The sequence below is a fragment of the Gobius niger genome (assembly GCF_951799975.1).
Source record: "Gobius niger genome assembly, chromosome: 13".
Lineage (NCBI taxonomy): Eukaryota > Metazoa > Chordata > Actinopteri > Gobiiformes > Gobiidae > Gobius > Gobius niger.
This window is the reverse complement of record NC_136864.1, coordinates 26,068,412-26,095,768: the sequence shown is the minus strand read 5'-3', so window position 1 is coordinate 26,095,768 and position 27,357 is coordinate 26,068,412. Positions and strand designations below refer to the sequence as shown.

General features: G+C 41.6%; 1 protein-coding gene across 3 annotated transcripts in view; it reads right to left on the bottom strand.

Moving 5' to 3' along the window:
* Positions 1-27,357, bottom strand: part of dip2cb (disco-interacting protein 2 homolog Cb) — a gene marked incomplete at its 3' end in the record, with an annotated part of 159,535 nt that overhangs the window by 25,109 nt on the left and 107,069 nt on the right. For all 3 annotated transcript variants that reach the window (XM_079569110.1, XM_079569111.1, XM_079569112.1), the window contains 14 exons: positions 27,157-27,354; positions 16,790-16,881; positions 13,788-13,898; positions 13,566-13,689; positions 9,100-9,209; positions 8,038-8,140; positions 7,894-7,958; positions 7,303-7,396; positions 7,028-7,147; positions 5,886-6,000; positions 4,171-4,310; positions 3,915-4,051; positions 3,348-3,556; positions 2,199-2,313 (listed from right to left, as the gene is read on the bottom strand). In XM_079569110.1, the coding sequence (XP_079425236.1) occupies positions 2,199-2,313; positions 3,348-3,556; positions 3,915-4,051; positions 4,171-4,310; positions 5,886-6,000; positions 7,028-7,147; positions 7,303-7,396; positions 7,894-7,958; positions 8,038-8,140; positions 9,100-9,209; positions 13,566-13,689; positions 13,788-13,898; positions 16,790-16,881; positions 27,157-27,354 (1,733 nt within the window). The remainder of the gene's footprint in view (positions 1-2,198; positions 2,314-3,347; positions 3,557-3,914; positions 4,052-4,170; positions 4,311-5,885; positions 6,001-7,027; positions 7,148-7,302; positions 7,397-7,893; positions 7,959-8,037; positions 8,141-9,099; positions 9,210-13,565; positions 13,690-13,787; positions 13,899-16,789; positions 16,882-27,156; positions 27,355-27,357) is intronic.

The window sequence follows — 27,357 nt, the reverse complement described above, 5'->3', positions numbered from 1 at the left end:
ACAGCAGGTCAGATACATATTTGGGAGCCTGACCGTGCAGCGCTCGAAAAGTCAAAACTAAAATTTTAAATTCAATTAGAAATTTGATGGGGAGCCAGTGCAGAGAGGATAAAATGGGAATAATGTGTGACCGTCTGCTAGATCCTGTTAAAAGCCGAGCTGCAGCATTTTGAACCATTTGAAGACGATTCAAAGCAGGTTTGTTAAAACAAGTAAAAAGGGAGTTACAATAATCTAAACGAGACGAGATAAAAGCATGAATCACCAATTCTAGATCAGAGTTGGATAAAATTGGCCTCAACTTGGCAATGTTTCTCAAATGGAAAAAACAGTTTTTCACCAGGTGCCTCGAGTGGCTTCAAGAGACAAAGACTGGTCAAACCAAACACCAAGATTTCTGATGCTCGACTGAACCGAGGAGCCCAGAGAACCAAGGTGGTTTACAATCGAGGGGATTTTCTGCTCTGGAGCAATAATCAAAGTCTCAGTCATTTTGGCAAAACAACAGAGCCATGTATGGTCTGTTTTTCTTTCACAAATGTTGCATTTACAATGTAGATCTATAACGTCAAATGATGTTTACTCTACTGCAAGAAAATATTCTGATTACCACAGCTTTAAAATGTAGCTGTCATGGGAGAAAACAGGTGAAAAACAAATTCAGTTTCAGGCTTAGTTTTCCTAATTTAGTTAAATTGTCTTGTTTTGGTCCTGATTTAGTCTTTTTTTAAATATTTGTTTGCCAAAAATCGACGCCAATTGCAATATTTAACATTGTTATCGACTATTTCAAATTGTCCACATTGTGCAGTGTTTTCTAACTGTGTTGTTCAAATGAGAAAAGAAGGAATTGTAAATGTTGTGCTTTATGAGCAACAGCTGTTCCCAGTAAGAGCCGGTGTCCAAATGCCGTATAAATGAGAAAGTGCCTTGAGCTCAGGCCGAGGGAAGAGCATGAAACAGAGTCCATAAACAAGGCTGGTACAGTACATAAAGCACACGTGATATTCTCCCACTGACAACGATGTCTAGACTCAACATACACGTCCTTCAGGGGCGCTCCACCTAAAACAAGTACCGGTAGTAGCTTCATTCAGTTTCAGTATATGTTACAATACTGAGTGATGTTTAAATCTGCCGGCATGTGTCTGAGCAAAACAATCTCTATAAACAAGCAGATTGTCCAAGGATTACATGGTAGTTTTTATATTGTCACTTCCCTAAACAAATCCTGATTCTATTATATTGCACTTAAATGTAAAATTGTAGACGTCTGGGCTCTGCCATTACAATTCGATTCATGATTTACTGTATGTATTTAATTATATAAGATTCACTTCTTTAAATTTTATTACTGTCCTGTATCAAGCTACACACATTAGTAGATGCAAATTACTCTTTTTGAGCTAAAATGTTTCACACAAACTCAATTCGCAAACTTATAGGTAAATATAATATACTGTAAGTATACATTAAAAAGTCTAATCTAAAAATACGTTCAATTCATTAATTATGTGCATTTGTCTTTGATTTGAGCGCGTAAGTCAAATGATCAGCCAGTGGAACAAGTATTTTGGTACTTTAACAAATAAAATAAAATAATAATTACTTACTTAATTAATTAATTGATAAACAAATCAACTAATTATTTTTTTCTCATTTTAAATGCAAAACAATTCTTAGCCATGATTTATTTCTTTATTGGTTTATTTGGTCGGGACAGTGCATGTTAATGAACATGTAAACAAGCCACACTGGATTGTAGCCATGGGCTAATTTTTTTAATTTCGTCCCCCATGTTCACGCTCAAACACACTTTCATTCATCCTGGCCTATTGTACATGTTTTTAGTGGTAGGGGAAACCGGAGTACCTGGAGGAAACCTACACAGACACGGATAGAACATGCAAACTCCACAGAAAGGCCCCGTCCAGGTGGGAATCGCACCCGGGACCTTCTAGCTGTGATGCACAAGTGCTAACTCCAATTAACTTCAAATATTCTTAATTCCAGTCATTTTAACTCATCAAGATTTCACATTTTTTACAGCGTAACTGTTCTAACTGTTCATTGTTTGCTCAAATGTTCCCAAAGCGTCTCTGCCGGTTTTATTTTGTAAAAGTATCTAACGGTTTTTGGACATCCCTGCCCTAACGGCACTTTAATATGTGATGAATACTTCATCTCTAAAGTCGTACCTGCAGCACGCGGCTCATCCACTGGAAGCTGTCCTCTTCAGTGGAGTCGGGCCGCTGCTCCGCCACCACCACGATCCTCTCGTCATGAAGCACCGTGATGGAGAACACCGCGATCCTGCATCACAAGAGTCATGAGAGTTACTCTCCCATTGGTGCCGCCAAATTAACCATTTGAAGTTTCGAAAAGCAAAAATAATTCTCCATCTCATCTTCGTTTAGTGATTCATACAGTGGGTTCATAAAGTATTCATGTATTTGTTGTCCTTATAAAATCGATCCACTCTTATGCAGTTTCTGAACATTGCCATTTCGTGTCCCTTGATGAGAAATAACATGTTCATATTGACTTGACTAATATTCATATTTATAATTTCTACTTATTATTAGAAACTGTGCATATTATTAGTGGTGTAAACAAATCACATATTCTGATATGTAAATGAATTTGTGCTATAGCATTTTAGTATTTATGAAAGACAAAAATATCAACTGCACCTTTTTTTATTACTAATCCTACTGCTGAGAAACACAGTCATATACAAAAGATACTGTAATGGCTGCGTTCTTAAAAATGATTACATTGGCTCCCAATCTGGGGTGTAGACGGGGCCCAGAGTTGGGTTTTTGGAGCCAGCGTCTATTTTTAGAAATAGGGTGAAAATAATAATTAAAGGAGAAAAATAGGACAATGTTGTGCGTGTCAAGACAAACACATGGAGGTCAGAATGACAGGCCTGTGCAATTTGCAAATGCAATAATGACTTAAAGAGGAGCAAACATTTTTAATTGGAGCCATTGGAGCTTCTGGAGCCTGCCCCTGTTTCCTATTAGGCTTCAGGAAGAAGGAGAGTATAATTAGTCCATTCTTAATTTACAGTCTATGGTCTGGCCAGGGGTTCAGGTCTTAAGAGACAGTTGAGCAAATTAAAGGGTAAAAATCAACATGACGAAGAAAAAACTTAAAATTCTGTGTGCAAGTTTGAAATAAATTTTTTTAGTTATGTGGGGGCTGTGGTTGTGGAGAGGGGGCGCCCGGCCTGTCTCTGGCACAAGCAGGAGGCGCTTCAAGGGAAAAAGGTTAGGACTTACTTTGATTAATACTTAGTTATCAATACTTAGTACCACAGATATGTAAGCACATGGACATACCTCCCCCTGTAAACAAACTTCATTGGCTCCACCGCCAGCGCCGTGGCAACGATGTCGTCCGCGTTGTGCCTCCGCGCCCCGACCACCATCAGCCCGTCCATCTTCCCCGCCACGAAGATGAGCCCGACCGGCCCAATGAACCCCAGCAGGCCTGTCCTGGTGAAGGGCGCCTCACTGACGGGGGAGCCCGCGCTGGACAACGGGAACACCTGGCACACGCAAAGGACCATGGGAAATGAAACCGAGCTTAAGACAATTTGACAATTTCAAAAACTGTAGTACAATAGGTTGCATTTGTTTGCCATCAAAGTCTTCTGGAGCCAAAATAAAACTGGACACAAAGCTAGATGAGATTAGAACTTTACACAAAGAGGAAAAGGAAAACTAGCATCAAGCGTTCAAGCAAACAAGCTGTTTTGTGAAAACCGCCGTCAAACCCAATCGGATTAACAGTCGTTTGATCATGAGAATATGAAATGCTTCACCTCCTGCAAATCCTCTCTGGTTTGTTATGGGATTTAGCACACAGAAGAACACGCATAGCAGTAGTTTCAACTGGCCACTCACTTCGAAGGTGTTCTTGGTCATCCCGGAGAGGCCGTAGTAGGAGGATCCTGTGGCCGCGGTGCAGACGCAGATCTCCCCGATCTCATCCGTCCGACACAGCTGAGGAGGGCCTTCAGGCCTCACCACACACATGAGAGCTGAAAGGAAGAGTTACAGTTATTCCTACATCTCAGCACCCGGCATGACTTCACCCGACAGTCTTCACTTTTGAGTTATAGTCACTATTTACTTCTCTCCTGGTTGAAACGGGCCTTACCTCCGGGCATGACGAAGCCCACATCTTGCAGCGTGAGCACAGACAGCTTCTCCTCAGAGTCCACCCTGATCACCCCATGACTGAGACCGGACATCGACAACACGCCTCTGCCCGGGGGGGTGCTGTCCTCCTCCTCCGGCCTGGAGACAAAATAAATCCGTACAAATTAGCAAGAGACTAATAGTTTGCTAATATCAGTATGAAATGCTTAGAGGTCCTGAATTAAACCTTTGAAAGTACTTTTGGAAAAAACTCTTGGAGACCAGTCAAAAGGTTGTCTAACTACACTACACGTTTTGTTTTTCTTTTTTTTTTCTATAAACACTTAATCACCACCTTCATAACCTTTTTACTACATGATCTAACTGACTTTATGGAGGACTCCTGTACTTCACTAGAACGTGGATTTACTGCATGTTAATTTGGGGTCGGGATGAAAGAGCAGGACTCGTTGACGTTGAGTGCAGTAAAGTCAGGAGTTTTAATGTGGTCGTTTCGTACGTCAGGGCGAGGCCTTTCATTGGCCGTCATCTGTGCCCCTGCACTCCGCCTGGCACAGTCTGGGAAATGTAAAATATATACAAGCACAGGCCACGCCCTCCGCCCCCAACATGGAAGAGGCTTTGACCGTTCATTTCAAAGTGCGCTCGGCTCGGCATGTGGCGCGGGTTCATAAAAGCAGTCTTTACAGTGCAGTAAAAGGGATCAATCTAACTGACATTTCTTACAGTTTCTGGCTTTTTCCTGGACTAAGTTATTAACCCACGACACATCATATTAGAGGGTTCTGTATCAAAGTCTGGCTGAAGAGGCTGTTGAACAGGGAATATGCTGGTATTTAAAACTGTGTATGGGTTTGTGTGCATCAAAACACATTAATTTCAGCCATTGAGTTACGCTTTTTCGGCAAATAACGTAATTTTATACATTTAACTCTCAAATTAGACTGTCTATTCTACATGCAATTAGTAAATGACGAAGCTGCTAAAACAATTCACCTTTAAATATTTGTCTGTTGAAAATATAGGCTTTAAAATAACAAAAAAGGACAGGTTTTGTAAATAGTCATAAAGCAGAAGCGTTAAATTGTAACAAAACTTGTTAACGAAAGATTCTTCTGCTCTTTAATTATGTTATATTATTATAGACAAAGTTTACCAGGTGTAAATAGCTCGTTTTTACACATGCATTGATGCTGTAGAGTACTGTAGTAGTGCAGCTCGATGTTACACCGGCTCCAACAATTTGCAGAGAGTCTCCTCAAAATATTCTAAAATACTTTAGCTAAAAACAAGTCTGAATCTCATAAGTGACGTCAAAGATCTTGAACTCGAGCTTTCCCATTTCTGACAATAATCTGAATTGTGTTGGCGGGCAAAAAAAGAGATCATGAACTGTTCTTAGCTATTGCAAACCTGGAAGTAGCACGCATGCTCAAAGACAGCGCAGATTTCAAGACTATAGAACTTTATTGTCATTATAGAATTGTACAGCTAAATTGCGTAGATCAGATGTTGGGTGAGTCTTGAGCCGCTGCGACTTGTGGGCCATCCTGACCAGCATGTTTTTGAAAGGCAAGAGCACTAACCACTCAGCCACCGTTAACTGTTGTTACAATTTTTCTCTGCTTTCCTGACGTTGTGAAACATGCTAACTGTACATTTCCAGCAAAGACTCGGCATGCTGGGAAAGTGAAGCAGCTGTATGTGTCGTACCCTCTGATGGCCACAGTGAGGGCCTCTGGGGAGCTGGCACAGGGGCAGATGACCTCGGACCTCAGGCCTTTGGTCTGGAAAACGTTGAGGAAGGCATCGCAGGACGAGATGGACCCTGCACACAGGAAGAAAACAGGATTAAAGGAATGTTTGGGGCATTCTACCTCCAGCTGTGTTTGAAAGAATAATCATGAAAGTATAATATTACACAAATCAATAAATGGACACTCTTGCAATCACTTTTGCCTCTACACAATATTAAGATAACTGAAATATTGTTAACTAAGGCTATATCCACACGGAGACAAAACGCTTATGTTTTCAGAACCGTTCTTTGCAAGCACGAAGCCAGCTCAGTAAATGTGTGCGTCCACATGGGTCGACTCAGGTCTGGCGCAATTCATCTTCCAGACCTGTGTGAGGCGCTGTGACGCTAACACAGATAAGAGAAGATGTAGAGGCGCATGCGCAGTAAACGTTTGTGGAATGTAAACAGTGAAAATGAAACTGATTCAAGGATTTACGATCTACAGAAGAGACGAGGAGGAGAGTTTATTCTTCAGACGTAACGGGACTAAAGCAGAAAAACCTGTCAGTGACTTTTACTGTCAAAACACAGACTGACTCGTGTTTTTCTACTTGTCACCTGTGGCTGGTGGACGGCAGTGGAGCAAAGAGGAGCGGAGTAAAACCATCATAGATCCATGAGTAAAAGTCATTATAAGGTCAGTAGATTATGGATCACAGACACCACTCTGGAGCTGTGACATCATCGTTTTAGTAAAAGTTGCGGAGACGTCGTAACAACGGCGCTGCGTAAACTGCGTTTTGAGAACTTTCCACTCTGGGACCTAGTTTGGAAAATGTTCGTTTACAGACCCCCAAAACTCCGGGCTCATATGGACGATACACTGGATTGATAAAATATCTTTGCGTTTGGTCCTCAGCTTGACTTCGTGTGGACAGGGCCAAACGATCAGTCAGTACTGGAACATGTACAAGCAAGACAACAGATTCAGGTGGATGTCGAATATTCTCTACCGCTTTACATTGGTTTTACGAAATGATAAGAGAGGTATGTCCTCGTCCGACCCGCATCGTTCCGCCCCCGTCCGAATGCACCCAGTGTCAGTGTCTCTTACAGGGGTTGGATCCGTCGGCGACCAGCAGCATCCTCAGAGAGCTCAGGTTGATGTCCCTCTGGTCTCTGTGAGCCACCAGCGCCCAGTGCATGTCCCGCGACTTCACACACGCCACTTTCGCTAAACACACAACGGGACAGAGTTTTACTGCACACAATCCTGTTAAACCATCGTCTTGAGGAGATGGACAATCGAGTCGAATGCTCTAATATTTGACTGAAAAAATACACCCTATGCCCAAAAATAAAAGTGTCCAACATGGGTGAGGGCAGTACCTTTGTACAGGCAGACCTTCTGGATCCAGGACAGAGGGTTGACCTTCATCAGGGCGTACGGGATACTGATCACATGCATCATGTTCATCACACTCTGCAACGTGGGGAAGACAAAGAGCTCCTGTTAATGACTAGGGCTGGTCTAAAATATATCCCATGACATAAAACAGAAACATTACAATAACTGACAAAGAAATTAAAACTCATTTAAGGATAATTATTCCATGAACTAATCTTAGTGAACTTGAATCTGTAGGGCTACCTCGACCTGAAGATTGTATCAAATATTGTGGCTACTATAAAAGCTTTGTCTAAAGCTGCTCTTCTTCTCTTGTAGGCCGTACATTGTCATTTCAAGAATAAAACTCTGCATAGGTATGTCTGCTTCTATTACTAACAAACCCAAAGATTTTGTTTAAATGTATTTTCTTCTGTGTAACTCACCAAAAACAGTGTTCATTTCAGTTACACAAAACTTACTTCAACTTTCCATTTATTCTTTTGTTGTCTCCTGTTCCATTTTTTTTAAATTCCACTTGCTATTCCCGTGCAGAAAGTCTCAGTTGCTTTGTGAGCCTCTCTGTTACTCACCGTGAGGACGGCGTGCCACAGTCCCACGTCTTTCTTAAAGTCCAATACATTCACTATGGTCTCGGCTGAAAGATGAATATAGTTAAAATGTTGCGTTTGAAAACGTCAGAAGGATCAAACATGTACTTGGCAGATTCTACTCACCTTCTGTGTAGGAGCAGCACTGGGTTAAGGCTTGACAGTGAGCGAGCATCGCGAGTCTGGTAACTGTTACTCCAAGCACACTGCCGTCTTTACACGTTTTATACTGGAAGGAGAAAAGCAAACACATGTTATATGTATTGGCTTTCCTCAAACAAAACTATGTTAAAAGCTCATTTTCCCAGATTCACTATTAGGACTTGGACTAGGAACGATTTGGGAACTGGTCATGGAATTGTGGAAGTCGAAGAAAAGTCTGTATAATTATTTACTTATTTACAACTGTATAATAGCATTGGGCTCATTCTGCTTTCTGACTGGTCTCAAGAACCAAAATAACATAAATCACTTTTTCAATCACGTGAAAAATGTTAAAGTAAGGCTCTGTGCACAGAATGTTAGCTAGCAACTTTGAGCCAACTTCTTATGGTAACAATGGTTTCCTGCCCCTGTATGTAAGATCAATAAAGGTTTATCTTATCTTATCTTATCTTATATTCCTATGGAGAGTTCCCATTTCTTGATGACATTTAAATATTCGAACAGTCCATGGCAGGAAACATGCAGCTGTTGGATAATCTCATACAACATGTTAAAAATGTTTAAGTACCTGTTTATAACTGTAGTTGTTTTAGCCTTGGAGCTTAAGGCTAACGCTAATTTGACGCTAGCCATTAGCCAATAGTAAAATAGCGCTACAATATGAGCTAATTTTTCATGAAACACACTGGGCTTGGTGATTACATACACTTTCTTCTTTTTAAAATCTTCTTTTAATTTGTAATTTACGTTACAATGTGGACAGGAAGTAGCTGTTGGGGAACAGGAAGTTATAAAAAAAAAAAAAAAGACAGCCTATTGTGAATAAATCAACATTACAATTTTTATCAGTAAACACAATGAAATATTTGAACATTATGTATTGGAACACACAAACATAATAATAAAAAGCTTACATATCACATTACATATTACATTGAAGCTTTTACATTAACTTTTGAATTAGAGTATGTCCTTTAGACTCTCCCACTGTACAGTACATAAGAGACATCCTTTCTGACTAACCTCTATGTAGGCTGTGTCCTGTGTGGCATCTTTGATCAGAGGGAACCAGTCTCGCGGAGGTTTGGAGAGGTGCTTAGACTCAGTGACGAACCACAACACTTTGGGCCAACCTGGAAACACAGACAAACCAAACATTTTTATGGCATTAACTTTGTACTTGATTCTAAAAAGCAGAGGTAGCCCAGCAGGACTGACATTTAACATTTTATTGTTTAAATTCCCGATGTGTCCATGGAAAATATTCTTTTAGGGATATCATATGTTGCTTGGAGCGCCTCTAGTGGCAGCAGGGGATAATACACAGGTTAAAAACAAGATACAAGCCACGGTTCTTACCTAATGGCATGCTGACTAACTCGGTGCTGATTTATGGACTTTACAAATGCAGAGGACACTTCGTGGTTCTATTTATTATACAAGAAAATACAGATCAGTCCACTGCAATAGTGGAAGAAGAACAGAATGATCGAAAACTACATGAATTAGGCAAAATACTACCCCAGGTATGTCTTGGATGAGGGAACAACACGAGAACAATGCTAAAAGCTAAAAAAAAAAAAAAAGGATTTTGGAATAAATGTCCCCCCGTTAAGTGTGTCATCACATTTTTTTTATATTGTTTTCAGAGTCAACAATGGCACAGCAAGTATAATAATATTTTTAAAGCCACAATTAGAAAAGATCTATGAATTGTTTGTTCTGAGAAAAAATTCAGCAAAACGGAAAGGAGATGTATGGAAAATTTCAGCAAAACCTGCAGCTGAACTTGTGTTGGACCATAACATTTGCATTTTCACTGAACTTATGAAGTAAATAACGTCAATCAGTGATATTACTTGCAAAGAAACATACATCTAATGGCTGCTGGAATCAAATTCAGTGCTTTACTTTTGGTGCAATTCATGGAACGGTGTTAATGCGTGATACGAAAGGACAGAGACAGAGGACTGTGCATGTATTACGAGCTGCTACAGCGTTTTACACCGAAGTACATGGCAGTGAGGAGTTAACATGGAGCGAGTCGTGCCAGCGCAGAAACAATCAGCTGTGAATGAGATGAGTCTGCCAATCAATAAAAGAGCACTCGGCACTAATGAAACACGGCTGAGTGGAGGGGGCAGACAGACAGAGAGAGAGGCATCGGTGTAGGGTCCTGCTCGTTTTATCATTATACAATTTGTGCATGTTGACTTCGGGCCTAAACAGGGACCTCAGGATTGATTAACCATTATCACAAATAACATTTTTTTAAAAAGCGATTTAAAACACATCTGGCTTCAATGTAACCTCAACTCCAACAGGCTCCGTGCACAGAATGTTTTCGGCTAAGGCGCATTGAGTTGCCTTGTGTATGAAATGCGCTGTTAAAGCAGTACTAAGTAACTCTTGCCCCTAGAGGCCATAAGCGCAACTGCAGGTGTAGTAGCAAGTTACGTTTTTTTTTTACTTATTAATTGTCTTGGAGAGTAAATACTACGCTGACAGGAAAGGCGAAGGGAGAGAGGGATATTGTGCATCCAATTATACAATGGAAATTTTTTTTTCACTCAAACTTGGCTGTGAATACTGTTTAAAGTGACGTTAGCCCGCAGTTAGCTTTGCCCGTTAGCATGTTAGCTTCTTCTTCGTGATTCCATTAGTGTGTATTGCTTTCTCCGGACCGGTGGCAGTCAAGTTGCAAACATGGTTTTCTGGCCAGAGACACCAGGGGGAGATGAAAGACCCTCCAATCATCCCATAAACACTTGTATAACCCCCACAGGGACTACGGAAAGGATTTATTAAGGTCAACACGTTACTTAGCACTGCTTTAAAATAAACATGCCTTGCTTAACTTCCGCCGGACAGTTTAGGATGAAGACTACTTCCTGTCTGCGTTTTTAATGTAAATGAAAAGTAAACAGAAGACAATTTACATGAAGCGAAAGTCTGACTGTTTCATGAAAAAGAGTTCAGATTTTGGCGCTATTTTATCATTTGTTAGCGTCAAAGTAACATTAGCCTTTAGCATCAAGGCTAAAACATCTACATTTATAAACACAGAAGTCTCCCCCGAAGCAATAAAATAATATAAATACTTAAAGACTGCGTGGCAGAAAACTTGCAGCCGTCAGATTACTACTAACAGAATGTACTAAATACAATTATAAAGGAGACTTCTGTGCTTTAGCCTTGAAGCTAAAGGCTAATGTTAATTTGGCGCTAACAAATGGTAAAATAGCACAACAATCCGAACTCCTTTTTAATGAAACACATTTGGCTTGATGTTTATTTAAATCTTCTTCTGTTTTTGAATCTTATTTTTTGTAAAAGTAAATAAACAAATTGGACAGGAAGTTGCGTCACCCTTCACTGGGCAACAGGAAGTAAGCTAAAAACTACTATGCAGAGAGACTATTTGAAGTCAAAAGCCTGTTTCTCACACAGCAAAAGACCTGGCAAATAAAATCCCCTGGACGACCGTTTGATCACAGCACACATCCTACATGGAATTGAAATCTAGGCCTGATTGCCTCTGAACCTGAACCTGACCAGCTGCAGTGACTATCCAGCCAGGACAAGTGTTGCCAAACCGGACTGTGTTGCTATTTCCACTTCAACATACATTTATTGTTCATCAGCTCCTCTCTTTTCCCTCCGCTCCATCTGTCAGCGTGTGTTTGTTCTCCGTGTTGGTCCTGGTCTTTTGCGTTTGTTTTATTGATCCACATTACCGCTGCTCTCCCTCTCTCTGATTCTGTGTCCATTAGTCCTTCCAACTGTCGGCGGCCATCACAGAACGCGTCCATCAGGGCGAGCAGGCGACCGCTGGGCACCGTGCATGGGCATGTCTGTCTCTGTGTATTTTACAATGGGTATAGGTCCATTTAATGATTCAAACAAGTGTAATCCATGGCAGACATACCCCAGTGGTTTGGAGTCTGGTCTCTCTAAGAACAATCTGTTCCAGCAGCCCATGTTTCCAATGCTTTGCCATTTTCAAATTCATGAATATTTATTTGTGCAATAGTGGAAGCTGAGGGTTATCTTTAATGTGTCGATGCCAGAATACCTTCTGTTTACCAGGCACCAATACCACAGTCTTTACCTATTTTACCTATGTAAATGACCGGAAGCTTTCCTATCTGCCCGAGTGCAGATGAGTGTGACTTACAGAGGAACTCATGGTTCGTCCGTATGAAAACAAACATGGCAGCTCACTTGAATGAAATAAACAAATAGAAATCACATAGAGGGCTCAGAAACAGCACAAGCCAAATCAACAAACAAATCTCTAACACCTGTTTATCCGAGGTGACAGAAGTCATACGCATCATTCTGAAGCATTTGAGTGACATGAACCACTGTGATTGGACAGTGGAAATTGGCTTGTGGCAGCGACGTGGCTATTTCTGCAACCCTGAAGTTGGGATTATCTTAGACTTTTTCTAGTAAACATATTATATATAAGATCACGAGGTGGACAGTGAGTTCCTAGTAGACTTTGATTCACCACAACACAGGTTTTTAATCCCTAAAAATGAAAGACGAGTTCACTAACAAGGACAATCATTAAAGAGGGGGTATTCTGCTTTTTTCAGTCACATAGCACCAGTCTATATCACACTACAATGATGACCAAACCTTCTGTTGGTCTGTAAATGCAGTAAATTAGAATAACTGCCTTGTATAAAATTGCTCTCTCAAAATGGCTGTAGTGAATGTCTTGAAATAGGCCTCTGTCTCTTTAAGAACCTCTGAGCCTTTCCGACACGCCCCCTCCACACGCTGTCTGTGGCATCAGTGGGGAGGGGGTTCTGCTGAGGGGCAGTGGTTGGTTACTCGGCTGGTGACGAAAGCTCGGAGGCGTCTCCAGGAGGTGGGGGCGTTCCTAGGAGGACTCAGGCAAACCTGTCCCTAAAATGGCCGCCATCAGAGTTTTTTACAGATTACTCAGAAATACGTGAATGTGCCAAGGCAACACTTCAGGCATGTTTTTAATGAGGGAATGACATAATAACATGATGTAAAGCTTGAAATAGTCGATTTTGCATAACACCCCCCCTTTAAACAAAAATATTATGAGCACTTAGAAATTTGACTTTTTGGGCAAGGGAATGTGCCTGAAGTGATGGATTTAGTTTGAAGGGCTGAGTTGCACCCAGAGCACATGGCTACAATATGCAAAAAACAAAAGGACGTACTTTAGCTCCCGATTATAGCTGTTGTTCTTCATTCTGCCAGAGTTCTGACTCTACTCTAGAGGTTACATGGAAGCAAGTCTTTCCTAGAAATAGCTATGCTCCTCACATATTCATTAAAATAAGTCCTAAAAAGAGGAATGAAGCTGTTTAGTTCGGCCCATAGTGCTGCGGCTGGATTCACACTGAGCCCCTTTGAATCGACGTAACCAGTGTGAAAACCTCCTCAGATGTGATTTCTCTTAATAGTCATCTTCTTTGTTCTGTGTTTTGTTGATGCGTTACCTTTAAACTGCTGGATCTCTCCCGTGGGACTCTTGGGCAATCCTTTATGACAGGCATCGCTGGTCAGAGCCACCGTCACCCCACAGCTGCCCAACAGGAAGCCGATCTGCTGACTTCCTGCGTCCTACAGAGAAAGATATTTACACATTCACAAAGCTCCATTCACGTTTGAGACATAGCAGCTAACTTAGCCAAGACAAGACGACGAAAGAAAGCCGTAACCTTTCTGGAGAGTGGCACCTCGATGGGCACAGGGACCACCTCGGCAAGAAGGCAACCATAGAAGGCTGTTATGAAGGCAGAGGGGTCGTTGTTGGGATACACCAGCGCCACCTAGAGATGGGACAGTAAACATGATAGTAGAAAGTTCATAAAAAATGACAGCCCATCACCTTGTTTCCTACAGCCTGTCATCTCTTGTGACTTGATTGCACGATGTATTTCAAATCGAATTAAGTGAAACTGATCCAAAGTCACTATCTACGCCCATTATGTCGACATCTGAGCGTGCAGTGGCATTCCTGCTTCCTGCCTATCTCCATCTCTCTGTACTGTACATGGTAGGACCAGACGGGACCTGCCTGTCTGACGTAGCATGTTACTCCGTCTGGGGTCGGCTCCGGTTGCATGTCGTGATAACAGAAAGTGCTGGCTAATAGCTTCCATATACTGTACGTGCCGGCCGCCGGGCTACAGTGTGATGAGAAGAGCGCCTGAGTGCAATAAGTGCGCAATAAAGCAGTAACGCCGCTCGTGCTGGCATGCCTGGATCACTAATGCTTCATGTCAAAGGAGAAAAGATAAGAGGCAGGATGAAAAATAGTGTTATCTTTGCTACAAAATGTATGGGTTGATATGGAGATATATGGACACAGAGAGATTTACACGGAGGAGAAAGCGCTTGCTCACATATTTTGAGAACATTCTCATCTGTTCTCTTCATTTTAGCTTTTATCTAAATATACAGTACCCATAAAAAGGGGAAGTCTATACCAGTACTCGTCTATACCCCTTTACTACAGCAAGAAATGTTTAACGGTAACACTTTACATTACGGGCTGGTAAGTCCTTGGTACTTACAGTGGTAAACACTAGTAATAATAGTGGTACTTCTAGGTACTTATTGTGGTACTTGCAGTGGTGCTTATGGTGGTACTTACAGTGGTAATTCTAGGTACTTACAGTGGTAAATAAATAAATAAATAGTCTCAACTTATAAAGCGCTTTCCCCCTACATTAGGCACTCAAAGCGCTTTATAGCAAGGATCCACTCACCCATTCATACTCTCATTCACACACCAATGTACGCAGACACTGGGGGCAATGTGGGTGAAGTGTCTTGCCCAAGGACACAACGACAATGTGCACTTTCAGGAGGTGGGATTCGAACCCCCGACCTTCCGATCATGAGACGACCCTCTCTACCATCTGTGCCACTGTCGCCCCAGTGGTACTTATTGTGGTACTTAAAGGATACTATAGTGGGAATTACGTATAGTGGGAATTAAAGTATGTACTTTTAGATACAGTGGTAACTCTTAGTAATGAAGGTTGTACTTCTTGTTTTCCCCCATGCTGATTTATGTTGTTTTATAGTCACACAATCCTAGAAATTACTTCTGTTTGTAGAAGTACCACATTTACTACCTATGAATTGCTGCTGTAGTATCCTTGAATTACCAGTAAGTACCATATATATATCATTGTAGCTACTAGAAACGATCACTTAAAAAACCAAAGTAAATAGAAGTGCTTCATTGCTAAGAGTTACCCCTGTATCTCTTAGGAATGAGAGATACGGAGGTAACTCTGTGACTCCCTAACCCCAACTACTAGTAATTACCACTTTTAGAACCACAATAAGTACCGAGAAGTACCACTGTAATTACCACTGTAAGTACCACAATAAGTACCACTGTAATTACCCCTGTAAGTACCACGGACTTACCGGCCCGTAATGTAAAGTGTTATCTGTTTAACTAGTCTTTTGGGGAGGAAAATACATTACAGTATCGCGCCCTAGTATAAATTACAATGTCTCTAGTTAGAATCTATCTTCACCTCATCATTTCAGCTATCAAATTGCCAATACACAGCATGCAGTTTGGACTTTATTTCCTTGTTGCGTCTTTAAATGGGTTTAAATGAGGATTCACAGTAATAACAATGTCTAAATAAAAGCTTTACTTGCTTTGTAGTGAGGGCAGTTTGAGTACTGAAATGTCTGGTGAACCTCATGACATCAGCAGGTGGAACAGAGCCCTTTAAGCACCTCAGAAGCAGACAGTGAACATCGCCCCTTGAGCATTTATTGTATATTTAGATTAACACTGCTCAACTGCTTAACCACTGCTCTGCCCTGAGTTTGTTCTCTATTGAACATGCAACAATAAGTCCAAACCGCACTGTCAGCGCATTTTCCATTCACTTTGTTTGAAAAATAAATCAATTTCCATCCACGGCGCATCTGACTGCTACCAGCCCGTGTCTCCCCCGAGCTGCACTCAGCCCCCGTGTAACGTACGCCACGCTCCAACTATTTCTGTATCATTTCCGCCGCTAATTAGTCCTCTCTGTAATCACCGACACATTCCTCCGTAGGAACGTATACGCCGGGGCAAGTAAAGTGAGAAACAGGCAGGTTCGGGAAATTCACCCGCTTGTAATTAAAAGTGACTCCCTTCCGGCTCGAGAACAAATGCTACGAGTTATTACAGGGGCCTTGTTTACACTGCAGGGGGAAATCAGGCTTTTATGGAATGATTAATAACGTACAAAATTCACTCAAGTTCATGCAACTTTATGAATGAAGGGCAATTCTTGGAGTAGTTTTATCACACGGCGCTGGCAGCATTGTGAAAAAATCTGTAAGTGATAAAAGCTACCTGTTGGCATGTGCAAAGTGATTCGATTTCAACAGAGTAGCTTTTTTGTCGCATTTTTGTCTTGTTTTTGTTGCTTTTTCATTGCTTTTTTTGATTCTTTTTTGTCTCCTTTGTCCACTTTTTCCCCTGACCCCAGATGTGACGCTAGTGTGCATGTTTTTTTTAGTGGTATGGGGAAACCACAGCAGGGAGAGTCGGGTGAAACATATATCAAGACGCAGGGGGAGAATGCAAAACTCCACACAGACAGGCCCCACCAGGAGTCAAACCTAGGACCTTCATCTGTGAGGCGAGAGCTGCTACATAATTAGCTCTTATCGAACTAAAAGCGAGACTCACCCTGTCTCCCGGCCGCACCAGGGGCTCCTGCTTGGAGCCCAGTTTGTGGAGCAGGTTGTAGGCCACCTTCACACAGCGCGACCACAGTTTACCTGCGAACACACACAGTTACAGTCAACAGTTTGGTCATGTGGTGAAAAGACTGACAGTTGTAATTTGTCAGACAGCTAGGTACAACACAGAAATAGGAATGGATGTGGATATACATGATTAATTATACATTTACTAGGGCTGGGTACCATTAATGTACACATGTACTTAACCTCTTAACACCCGCCTAAACCAAATGCATTCTGTCCTCTTTAGCTATTATATAGGCCTGTGTAGCACCTCATTTGAAATTTATTTTTATTTTTTAAAATTTTGGTCACATTTTTGTTGAGTTTTTGTCACATTTTTTGTTGAATTTTTGTCACATTTTTGTTGAATTTTTGTCACACTTTTGTTGAAATTTTGTCACATTATGTTGAATTTTTGTCACACTTTTGTTGAATTTTTGTCACACTTTTTGGTTGAATTTTTGTCACATTTTTTGTTGAATTTTTGTCACATTTTTTGTTGAATTTTTGTCACATTTTTGTTGAATTTTTGTCACTTTTTTTGTTGAATTTTTTATCACTTTTTGGTTAAGTTTACATCCTTGTTTTCTTCTCATTTTTTGTGACTGTTTTGGTGCTTTTTCCCCAAGAAGCTTTTTGATTAGGGTAAAACCAAACCGGAGAAAATGGAATCCATTCAGGTGGGAGTTAAGAGGTTAAAGGGACTATACAGAGTTTAAAAATGTCAAAATTAAGTATTTTCCTCCCCCTACATGTTCCAACAACGTCCCAATGTATTGAATGAGCCCAGACCTGTTCACCACAACTGCCTCTAAAATCCTGCACTGTCACTCAAAAGGTGTTAATTCGGGTCCGCAGTGCCGTCATGCACGAGCTTAATATAGAAGCTGCAGTTACACATAAGACCTGAGGTGGCAGTAGTGAGTATAAAATGGCTAACTTGCATCTAGCCCCTTTAAACAACACTTGGTTTTTAATACCTATACCTGAGCAATACCTATACTCAAGTATTTGTCGTCTAGAACCAGAAAACAGAACAATAATGTGTGGAAGATCTGGGTTCATCTCCAATGTCAAGAAATGTGGGGGAAATGGGGAATAATTTGGGGATAAATGGGGGAAAATTGGAAAATTGCAATGGCAACAATAAGGAAACATTTAGTAAAAAAAAAATGCAAAAAAATAAAAAATAAAATGGGCAAAAATAAGAAGAAAATGTGTAAAAAATGTGGTGATAATGGGGCAAACATGGGGCAACAGAAATGAAAAAGGCAGGGGGAAAAATTGGGAAAAGAAATGAGGGTAAAAAAAAACTTTATTTTTTTTAGCTGAAACAACAGTCACTTCCTTTAACCTCTTAACCCCCCGGCTTAATCAAGTGCATTGTCTCCAGTTCAGCTTTTCCCAAATCTAAAAGGTAACAGCCTCTAGTCCAGTGTAAAGCTTCATTTGAAAGACCAAAAAAAATCATCTAAACAAATCTTTTTTCTGGCGTTGTTGCCGTCACTTCTTCATTGCTTTCTTGTTACTTTTCTGTCGCTTTTCTATCGCTTTTTTAAATGCTTTTTCATCCTCATTTCCGTCTCATTTTTGTTGCTATTTTGACACTTTTTTTCAAGAAGTTTTCACATTTATGGAGGTTTGGTGGTTAATGCTGTCTCTGGACCAACAGCATCAAAACTTGGATGCATAGATTGAAGATTTCCTTTCCGGTACCTGCTTTTATTTTTCCGATACAGGTAGTGCCTAAACCTTTTTTCTGATACCATGCTGCTATCGTTTAATGGTACCCATCCCTAATATTATCCACTAAAACCTTTTTGTGTTCTCTGTGTCTCGCATTGTATCCCAGTAGCTTGATGACAGAGCCTTTGTCACACCAGTCCCCCCTCCCTGACTCAAGTGCAGTCATTACTACAAATCGACTATTATTAATTTCCCCGCACTCCGACCCACACGCAATTCCAGGAAACAATTCTCATCATATTTCCATAAAAAAGTCATTTTAACGGGGGCTTCTGTCTGCGTTAAACATGATCTGATCTCTCTCTCTCGTATATGCTCCGGAGTCGGGCTTTGTTCATTATTGCCGCGCACAAAAGAGTGAGCTTTCTCCTAATTCCGAGTGACAGATGAGGAAATCACGCTTGGCTGAGTCGGGCTGAATTCCGTATTGTTTTAAATGACTTCTCCTGATGACTGTCGCAGATAATGAAGGATGGTAATGTGCAGCCTTTTTGTTTCTACTGCAGTAAACGTTTGGACTTTGAGCTGCAGCCTTTAGTTTGCTACTTTCTTACCTGCATTTGTTTAACTTCTACAAACTTGTTTATTTATGATTAGTAGTATGAGAGGACGAGAACAGCTTTCATTCCCCCCCGTGCACTGGAGTGTTTGGCCTCCCACTCTACAATCGACACGACCTTTGGCCTTGAGGAAGAAAATTTGCTGATTTACCAGAAACCTTGGCCATTTAAGCCTAGAAATGTCCAGATGTATAGTGGACCTTGTGGACCTTTGTGTTTATAACGATTTTCCATCCATCCATCCATATAACCATCCATCCATCCATCCATCCATCCGTCTATCCATCTATGCATCCATCCATCCATCCGTCCATCCATACATCCATATAAACATCCATCCATCCATCCATCCATCCATCTATCCATCCATCCATATAACCATCCATCCGTCCATCCATCCATCCATATAAACATCCATCCATCCATCCATCCATCCATCCATCCATCCGTCCATCCATCCGTCCATCCATCCATCCATATAAACATCCATCCATCCATCCGTCCATCCGTCCATCCATCCATCCATCCATCCATCCATCCATCCGTCCATCCATCCGTCCATCCATATAAACATCCATCCATCCATCCATCCATCCATCCATATAACCATCCATCCATCTATCCATCCATCCATCCGTCCATCCATCCATCCATCTATCCATCCATCCATCCATCCATCCATCCATCCATCTATCCATATAACCATCCATCCATCCATCCATCCGTCCATCCATCCATCCATCCATCCATCCATCCATCTATCCATCCATCCATCCATATAACCATCCATCCATCCATCCATCCATCCATCCATATAACCATCCATCCATCCATCCATCCATCCATCCATCCATCCATCCATCCATCCATCCATAAGCCGTCCATGTTGCTAGAAAGTTCATTTGAAGCACCATCGTCACTGAGAATACAGGACTTTGCTTTCCGTGTGGGCTAAAATATTCCAAGAGAACGGCCTACACATTTACTTTTATAAAAGTGCATTAAGAAGTTAAAAGTTTATACATTTAAGTATATAATTCTCTAAATCCACGGGAGGGACGACGAGTTTCGAGCCGAGTCTGCACACATGGTCCCGGGAGCTTCCCAGTGTTCGAAGCCGCTCCGAGTGCAGCAGAGCTGGGTCGGTGGTGAATGGCCCGAGGCTGACTTTTGATGAGTTTAGCCTTTGTCCCTCCTTAATATTTCAGCGGAGAGAGAATGAATTGCAGGGTAATACAAGTGCTAATTTTGGGACTTTCATGTCCCACGGTGTCTGGCCAGAAAACCACAACTTTGCTGCTACCGGGTCGCAGTCACCAATACACACTAATGGAATCACGAAGAAGAAGCTAACAGGCTAACGGGCAAAGCTAACTGCGGGCTAGCGCCAACAGTATTTACAGCCAAGTTTAAGTGACAAAATATTCTCCATTGTGTAATTTGATGTACAATATCCCTCTCTCTCTTTGCCTTTTCTTTCAGCGTAGAATTTACTCTCGCGGACAATTTATGAGTAAAAAAACGTAACATGCTGCTGTGGCGCTTATGGCCTCTAGGGGCACGAGTTACTTAGTACTGCTTTAAAGCATGGGAGAAAAGTAACGGCTTATAGTTCGGAAATTACTGTAACTTTTTGAAGTATTTCTTGGAACAGAATGATCTTTTTTTTCCCTCTTTTTTAATCTACTTGAGTAAAATGTGGTTACACTTGACGCCTTGACTTAATCTGTTTAGAAAAGAAAATGAGTTCAAGTGTAATGACGTCAAACAAATTCTAATCACCATCATACACTTTATGTACACTTTTTGATCTAAAACAGCTGAAACTAAATATCCAGCATAGCTTCACTTCCTGATTTTCACACGATCACACCGCAAGCCCCTCCCACCCCTTTTGCGCGGCTGTTTCTACAAAGGGAACAAGAGAGAGGCCACCATGTAGAGAACTGTATCATTCCCACTATTATCCCACTTCCAACACATCGCTTTAGCGTTATTCTGAACATATGGGGGTTATTTTGCAGTTGAGTTCGGGGGCAGTGGGGGGAAAAAAACAGAATCGGTGGCGCTCCAGAGGGTGGTGGGCGGAGACCGGGGGAAACAAAACAAGTGTGTCCTTGTCGGAGGCTTCAAAGGGAGGCGGACGCGGCGGGAATGAGAGATGGGCGCGCGCCGGGATTGAAATTCAACTCACGCCGCTGTCTGTGCGAGCGGCTGTGGGGCTGAGGGAGGCCTTTCATGGTCTACTGAGCCCCGCTATCATCAGCAGCATCATCAGCGTCGCCACAACTACATACTATACGCACTGTACGCGGGGGGGCTTCTTCTGTGGGGCGGGATGAAGTAAATACAGTGTGTATCAGGAAATATCTTAAATTTCATCGGCTGGAAAATGCCTTATTCATCTAAAATGACTTCTGCTATTTGCATCTTTGTCTGTAAGGTGGACACACTATCAGAGGTGGTAGCGTGGCCAAAATATTCAAGGCAAAAGGAACGTTACTTTGAAATAACTTTACTCAAGTACAAGTAAAAAAGTAAAATAAACCTCATTTTATTATTTGTTGTTGCTCAAAATCTTTATCCATTGGCAGACTTTTACTCTATTTATGGTCAAATGTTAATTGCTGTCATGCTGGGCCAGAGAGTCGGCCTGGAGCGCCCTCTGCAGGCAGTAGAAACACTCTTTCACTTTCAGTTAACAGCCTGCTGGCAAATGCTGTCATGAACACACATTGGGGCTCACTTGTCAAGACAAGAGCTAAATAGTGAATGCCAGCTGGAATATAACCATTTTGTGGGTGTTTTGCACCTGAATTTGAAATCGTCTCTGTTACAATATGAGAGAATGCTCCGTGAGTAGGGCTGGTACGTACTGGTTACCGACCGAAAAGCTCCGGTAGGGGGCGGTATCAAAAAACTTTTTTTTTTTCGGTGCTAATTTTCAGTATTTTTTCTCTCCAGACGTCAATAAATGATCCGTCTAAAAAAGCCTGAACTCATGAGCAGCTTCAGCGCAAATGCAGAACCGAAGCAAAGCTGAGCCAGGACTAAACCAGGACTTACAGTCAACTGGTTAAAAAGCAGGACTAAACCTGGACTTGAACTGGCTTTACCTTTAGCTTTAGCCCCGCAGAGCCTGAAGTTACTGCTGTTGTTTAAACTCCAGCTGCACCGGAGCATTTGGGATCAAAGATTGTTTCTGGAAAAGGTGAGCGCTCACTCTGCATTAGCCATTTTTGGAACAGTTATGGTGCATTGTTGTGAGTGAGCGCTCTCACTATGTAACAGATCTGTGACGTGTGAGGAGCTTTCACTGTCGAACACCTCAGTGTGTTTAGAAAAGTTTATCTGAAAGAAAACGGTGCCTGATGTGGATCTGGTCTGTTCCTGCAGCTCAGAAGGTAATAATGTCCTTTCTCTCTTTTTATCACGGCTTTAGTGGGAATTCTGCTCAAAAAATGAAGTTGCAGGTGACGCTGCTGCGCCTGTTTTCTGATGTGCCGTGTTTGTGCCGCTGTGCTGTTTGTTCTCCTGAACGATACTTTTTATAAACATTATTTTAACTCAATTAAAATAACATAGGTATCGAAAAAAGTACCGTTAAGGCACCGGTACCGAAAAGCTGGTATCGTTAAAGTAGTGGTATCGAAAAAAAATGAACGGTACCCAGCCCTATCCGTGAGTGAAAAATGTTAAAATCACTTAATGCACTTTTGAACACGCCCCTCATTCTGCACGTGAGCAAACATTTGGTAAGTGACCCCCTTTATGAGCCTTCAAAAGGTGGAGGGAAACACAGACAGGAAAGCTTCAGCAGTAGAAGACAACTCAACACCTTTGTGAACTTATCAAAAATACTAAGGGAACAATGTGGCAATATGGTCAAAAAAGTACATTTCGTGTGCTATATCTCCTTTACGACCATCCTTCCTTCAGTATTTAGCACATCAAGCAGCACAAAACAGCACTTTACTGTCAAACATCGGCACAAGGGTTTCTAGTTGGTCATTTTCAACATGGTTAAGTTTTCTGAACATTTACTGAAGCCTTAAAGTCCATGAAACATTCTCCAGATTTTCAGCGGACCAAAAGCAATGCAGTGCCATTGTATAAAAGTATAACTCAGCGAAGAAGTCTGAGCCTTCCCAGCAGCAGACTGGAGCAATCTGGATAAGGGCCTGACGCAGAGCCAAACCTTAGCTCTGTGATTTAACTGCACTCACCGTGTCCCAGGGCTTTCACATAGATTTACAACAATGCCATTCTGCACTGTTTGGAAATACCACATACACTGTAGCAGTTATGTTTATATGGAAGCTCTGCATATGCCGCAATTATGGCACACTGGATCGCCAAAGGATGTACATTTGCTTGTTTATTTTGCCGATTTGAACAACTGTAAAACCTCGCTTCAAAGACTGCTACGTTTCAAGTCGCAAGGGAAGTTGTCAACTAGCAATGATAAACCTCATAGGCTCCAAAGCTGTCACCGCGGAAAGCCTGACATCACATTTCGCAACAATTATTCCCACACTCGTTTGAAGACACAGGCTTAAAATTCAGATGGCGCGCGAGATCTAACACAGGCCACATATTTTCCATTTTTCAGGAAAGATTTGCGCAGCGCGAGACGACCAAACTAGATTCCAGGATCAAAACAAACATGGCAGAGGCGACGCTGCGGGCTGTTCTTGTGTGCTCTGATTTGCAGCGACACTTAACGCGTGTGGATGAAGTCCCAGTTTCAAAGGCGCCACAGGAAAGATTTGGATGCTCCACAGCGAGGAGCCTGGCTGACTTTTGAGGATTTACACCATTTCAAATGGCAAATTCTACAGCAAATAACAAACATGTTTGATGTTGGCTGTGAACTCCTCGTGCCTTTTTAACTTTCTGAACACATGAAGGCTATGGCTATAACTTAAAGGCGCTAGATGCAAGTTTGTCATTTTATGCTCACTACTGCCCCCTCAGGTCTTATGTGTAACTGCAGCTTCTATATTAAGCTCGTGCATGACGGCACTTCGGACCCGAAGTAACATCTATTTGAGTGACAGTGCAGGATTTTAGAGGCAGTTGTGGGGAATAGGTCTGGGCTCATTCTACACATTAGGACATTGTTAATAAAGTTTAATAAAGTTTATTGATGGAATGCCCCTTGAGGAACATGTAGGGGGAGGAAAATACAGAATTTTAACATTTTTAAACTCTGTATAGTCCCTTTAACTTGTTACTTCTCCTGCTTTGCCAATATAGTTGACTTACAGTACAATTTCTGCAGATTTATGTTCAAAGTTAGAAGTAAGGTATGCAAGATTGGTAGCAAATATTTGAACATGCGTTATCTGTATATGAAGTAAACATGTACAATTTAAATACAGGTTTTACTGATAACAGTTGTTATATTGAGTCATTCACAATCACACAACATTTTACATGAATGTTTACATATTTTGTTTTAGTTCTCAAGAGGATTATCCAATCAGAGAGCAGAATGATCCTGACACTTTGCCAGATCCTGCAGCGTAACAATGTTTAAAAACGGCCACAACTATTTCACTTTCACAAGCGCAGTATATAATCAAATCAAATAGGTCTGTGCATGGAATGTTTCAGCTAACTTCCTATGGGCCAGTGTAGGGTAAAGACTACTTCCTGTCCACATTTTAACATAATATTAAACATATAATATTTTTTATAAAACAGAAGGAAACTTAAACATCAAGCCGAGTGTTTTTCATGAAAATAAAACTGTGGTGCTGTTTTAACATTGTTTGCGTCAAAATAGCGTTAGCCTTTAGCTTCAATGCTAAAACAGCAACGGTTATAAACACAGAACACTCCCCTGGTGAAGTATTGTTGTTAATATGTTATTGGTATGATCATAAAGGTGGTTGTTTTCGGCCATGTACTGTTAACATATTTATTTATATCCGTGAGATGCGGCTAACTGTCCATAGGAATAAAACACAGGCAGCAAACAGTCGTTAGCTCAGGAAGTTAGCATCATGCTACAATGCAATGCTCCGTCCTTTCAAATTAGCATGTCATGTATATAGTTAAACTTGTGCTTGTGTCCTCATATGCAGCTTGAGGCGACCCAAGTTCAGTTGCAGTTGTATTTACTTTATTAAACCACGGTGAACACATGATCCTACAAACATTACCTTCACTTGTCCAGAGTGTCCACCTACCTGAGGACAACTACTGACCTCTTTCCTCTCACACATGTACAACCCAAAGCTACAAACATGTAGACGGGCATGAACTCACAGACGCTAAACTCGGGCACTACGCGGCTCAAACTAGCGCTTGTGTACTTGGTTTCCCAGAGCAGCGCAATGCTCCATGTCAGCGCCCCACAGTGTAACTGTAGAGCTGCGCTAATAGGAGTCAGACACAGAGCTGAGCACATTAGGGAAGACCATAGGGAACTCCTCTCTCACAGCGGGACGACTGTTAGCGCGGGGAAGATAGAGCCATATGCCTTTTAAGTACTGACCTCAGAAAGTCTGCATTTTAACTATGAGGGAAGAAAGTGAAACCGGAAAGAGACATAGTCCTTGCATAAAGCCACACTGCGGAACGTTCAAGGTTATGCGTTTCGACATTGCACGAGATCAACAGGGCTGTGACAGGGCTATTCTTGTAGTGAAGATCAAAATGAAGCATCCCCATGGAAACAAGCCGGTGATGGGCCTAGCAAAGTCAGGTCTGAGAAGAGGCGAACCCGCTCGCAGTAAAAGTGCATGTTTTGGAGGATATTTTGAAACTATAAATACAACATAATTACTTTAATGATTGTATTTTACTGGAGGAACTTTTCAATAAATTAATCAGACTCAAACGAAAATAGTTAATCAGTGTGATGTCATATTTTTGGTACAATCTATTAGTTTGTTTAAAGAGGGGGTATTATGCTTTTTTCAATCACATAGCACCAGTCTATATCACACTACAATGATGACTAAACCTTCTGTTGGTCTGTAAATTAGAATAACTGCCTTGTATAAAATTGTAGTGAATGTCTTGAAATAGGCCTCTGTCTCTTTAAGAACCCCTGACCCTTTCCGACACGCCCCCTCCACACGCTGTCTGTGGCATCAGTGGGGAGGGGGTTCTGCTGAGGAGCAGTGGTTGGTTACTCGGCTGGTGGCGAAAGCTCGGAGGCGTCTCCAGGAGGTGGGGGCGTTCCTAGGAGGACTCAGGCAAACCTGTCCCTAAAATGGCCGCCATCAGAGTTTTTACAGATTACTCAAAAATACGTGAATGTGCCAAGGCAACACTTCAGGCATGTTTTTAATGAGGGAATGACATAATAACATGATGTAAAGCTTGAAAAAGTCGATTTTGCATAATACCCCCCCTTTAATAATCTGTTAAAACATGCCATGTTATTCCTTGTTTATGTAAATATTTACTTATTCAAAAATAGGCTGCGAGGAAAGTTTTGGGCAAACGTCCAGTTGGCCAGGATAGGGTAAAGACTATTTCCTGTCTACTGTGTTCATAACTGTGAGTGTTTTCTTCTTTATTTTTGATTTACATTAAAATGTAGTCTCTTCCAGTGAAGTATTTACATACTGAGTTTTTAATATGTTGTAAACAATGATCCAACAATTGCTATATTTCTGCCACGTACTGTCTAAAATGTTTTCATCTCAGTGAGATAAGGCTTTAAACTTGCGACATCGTAAAAAACTTTACTCTGATGTAAAAACTTCACAGGAGGAGACTTTATAACTGTCGCTGTTTTAGCCTTGAAGCTAAAGGCTAATTATTATTAATTAATGTGACACGAACAAATGTTAAAATAACTCCACCATATGACTTGGCTTGACATTTATTTTAAGTTTTCTTCAGGTTTTTCAATCTTATTTTATTCATGTTATGATATTGACAGGAAGTAGTCTTTACCCTACACCGTCCAACATGAAGTTAGTCAAAAACATTTCATGCAGAGAGCTTGTGGGTCAAAGGAATCTCATCAACACTATACCGTATGTGAGGACGTAGAGTGGTTTCCCGTTGGGGTCCATGGTGCTCAGACAGGGGGCCTTCGGGGAGATGGTGCCCCACCGCTGCAGGGCCGCTTCCAGGGAGGGGGGCCAGTTGGTCACCACCCCCAGCAGCTCGCCCTGTGAAGGCTCCATCTGAGCGCCCTCGGCTCGCGGCTGGTTCGGGTCAGGCTGCTGGACTG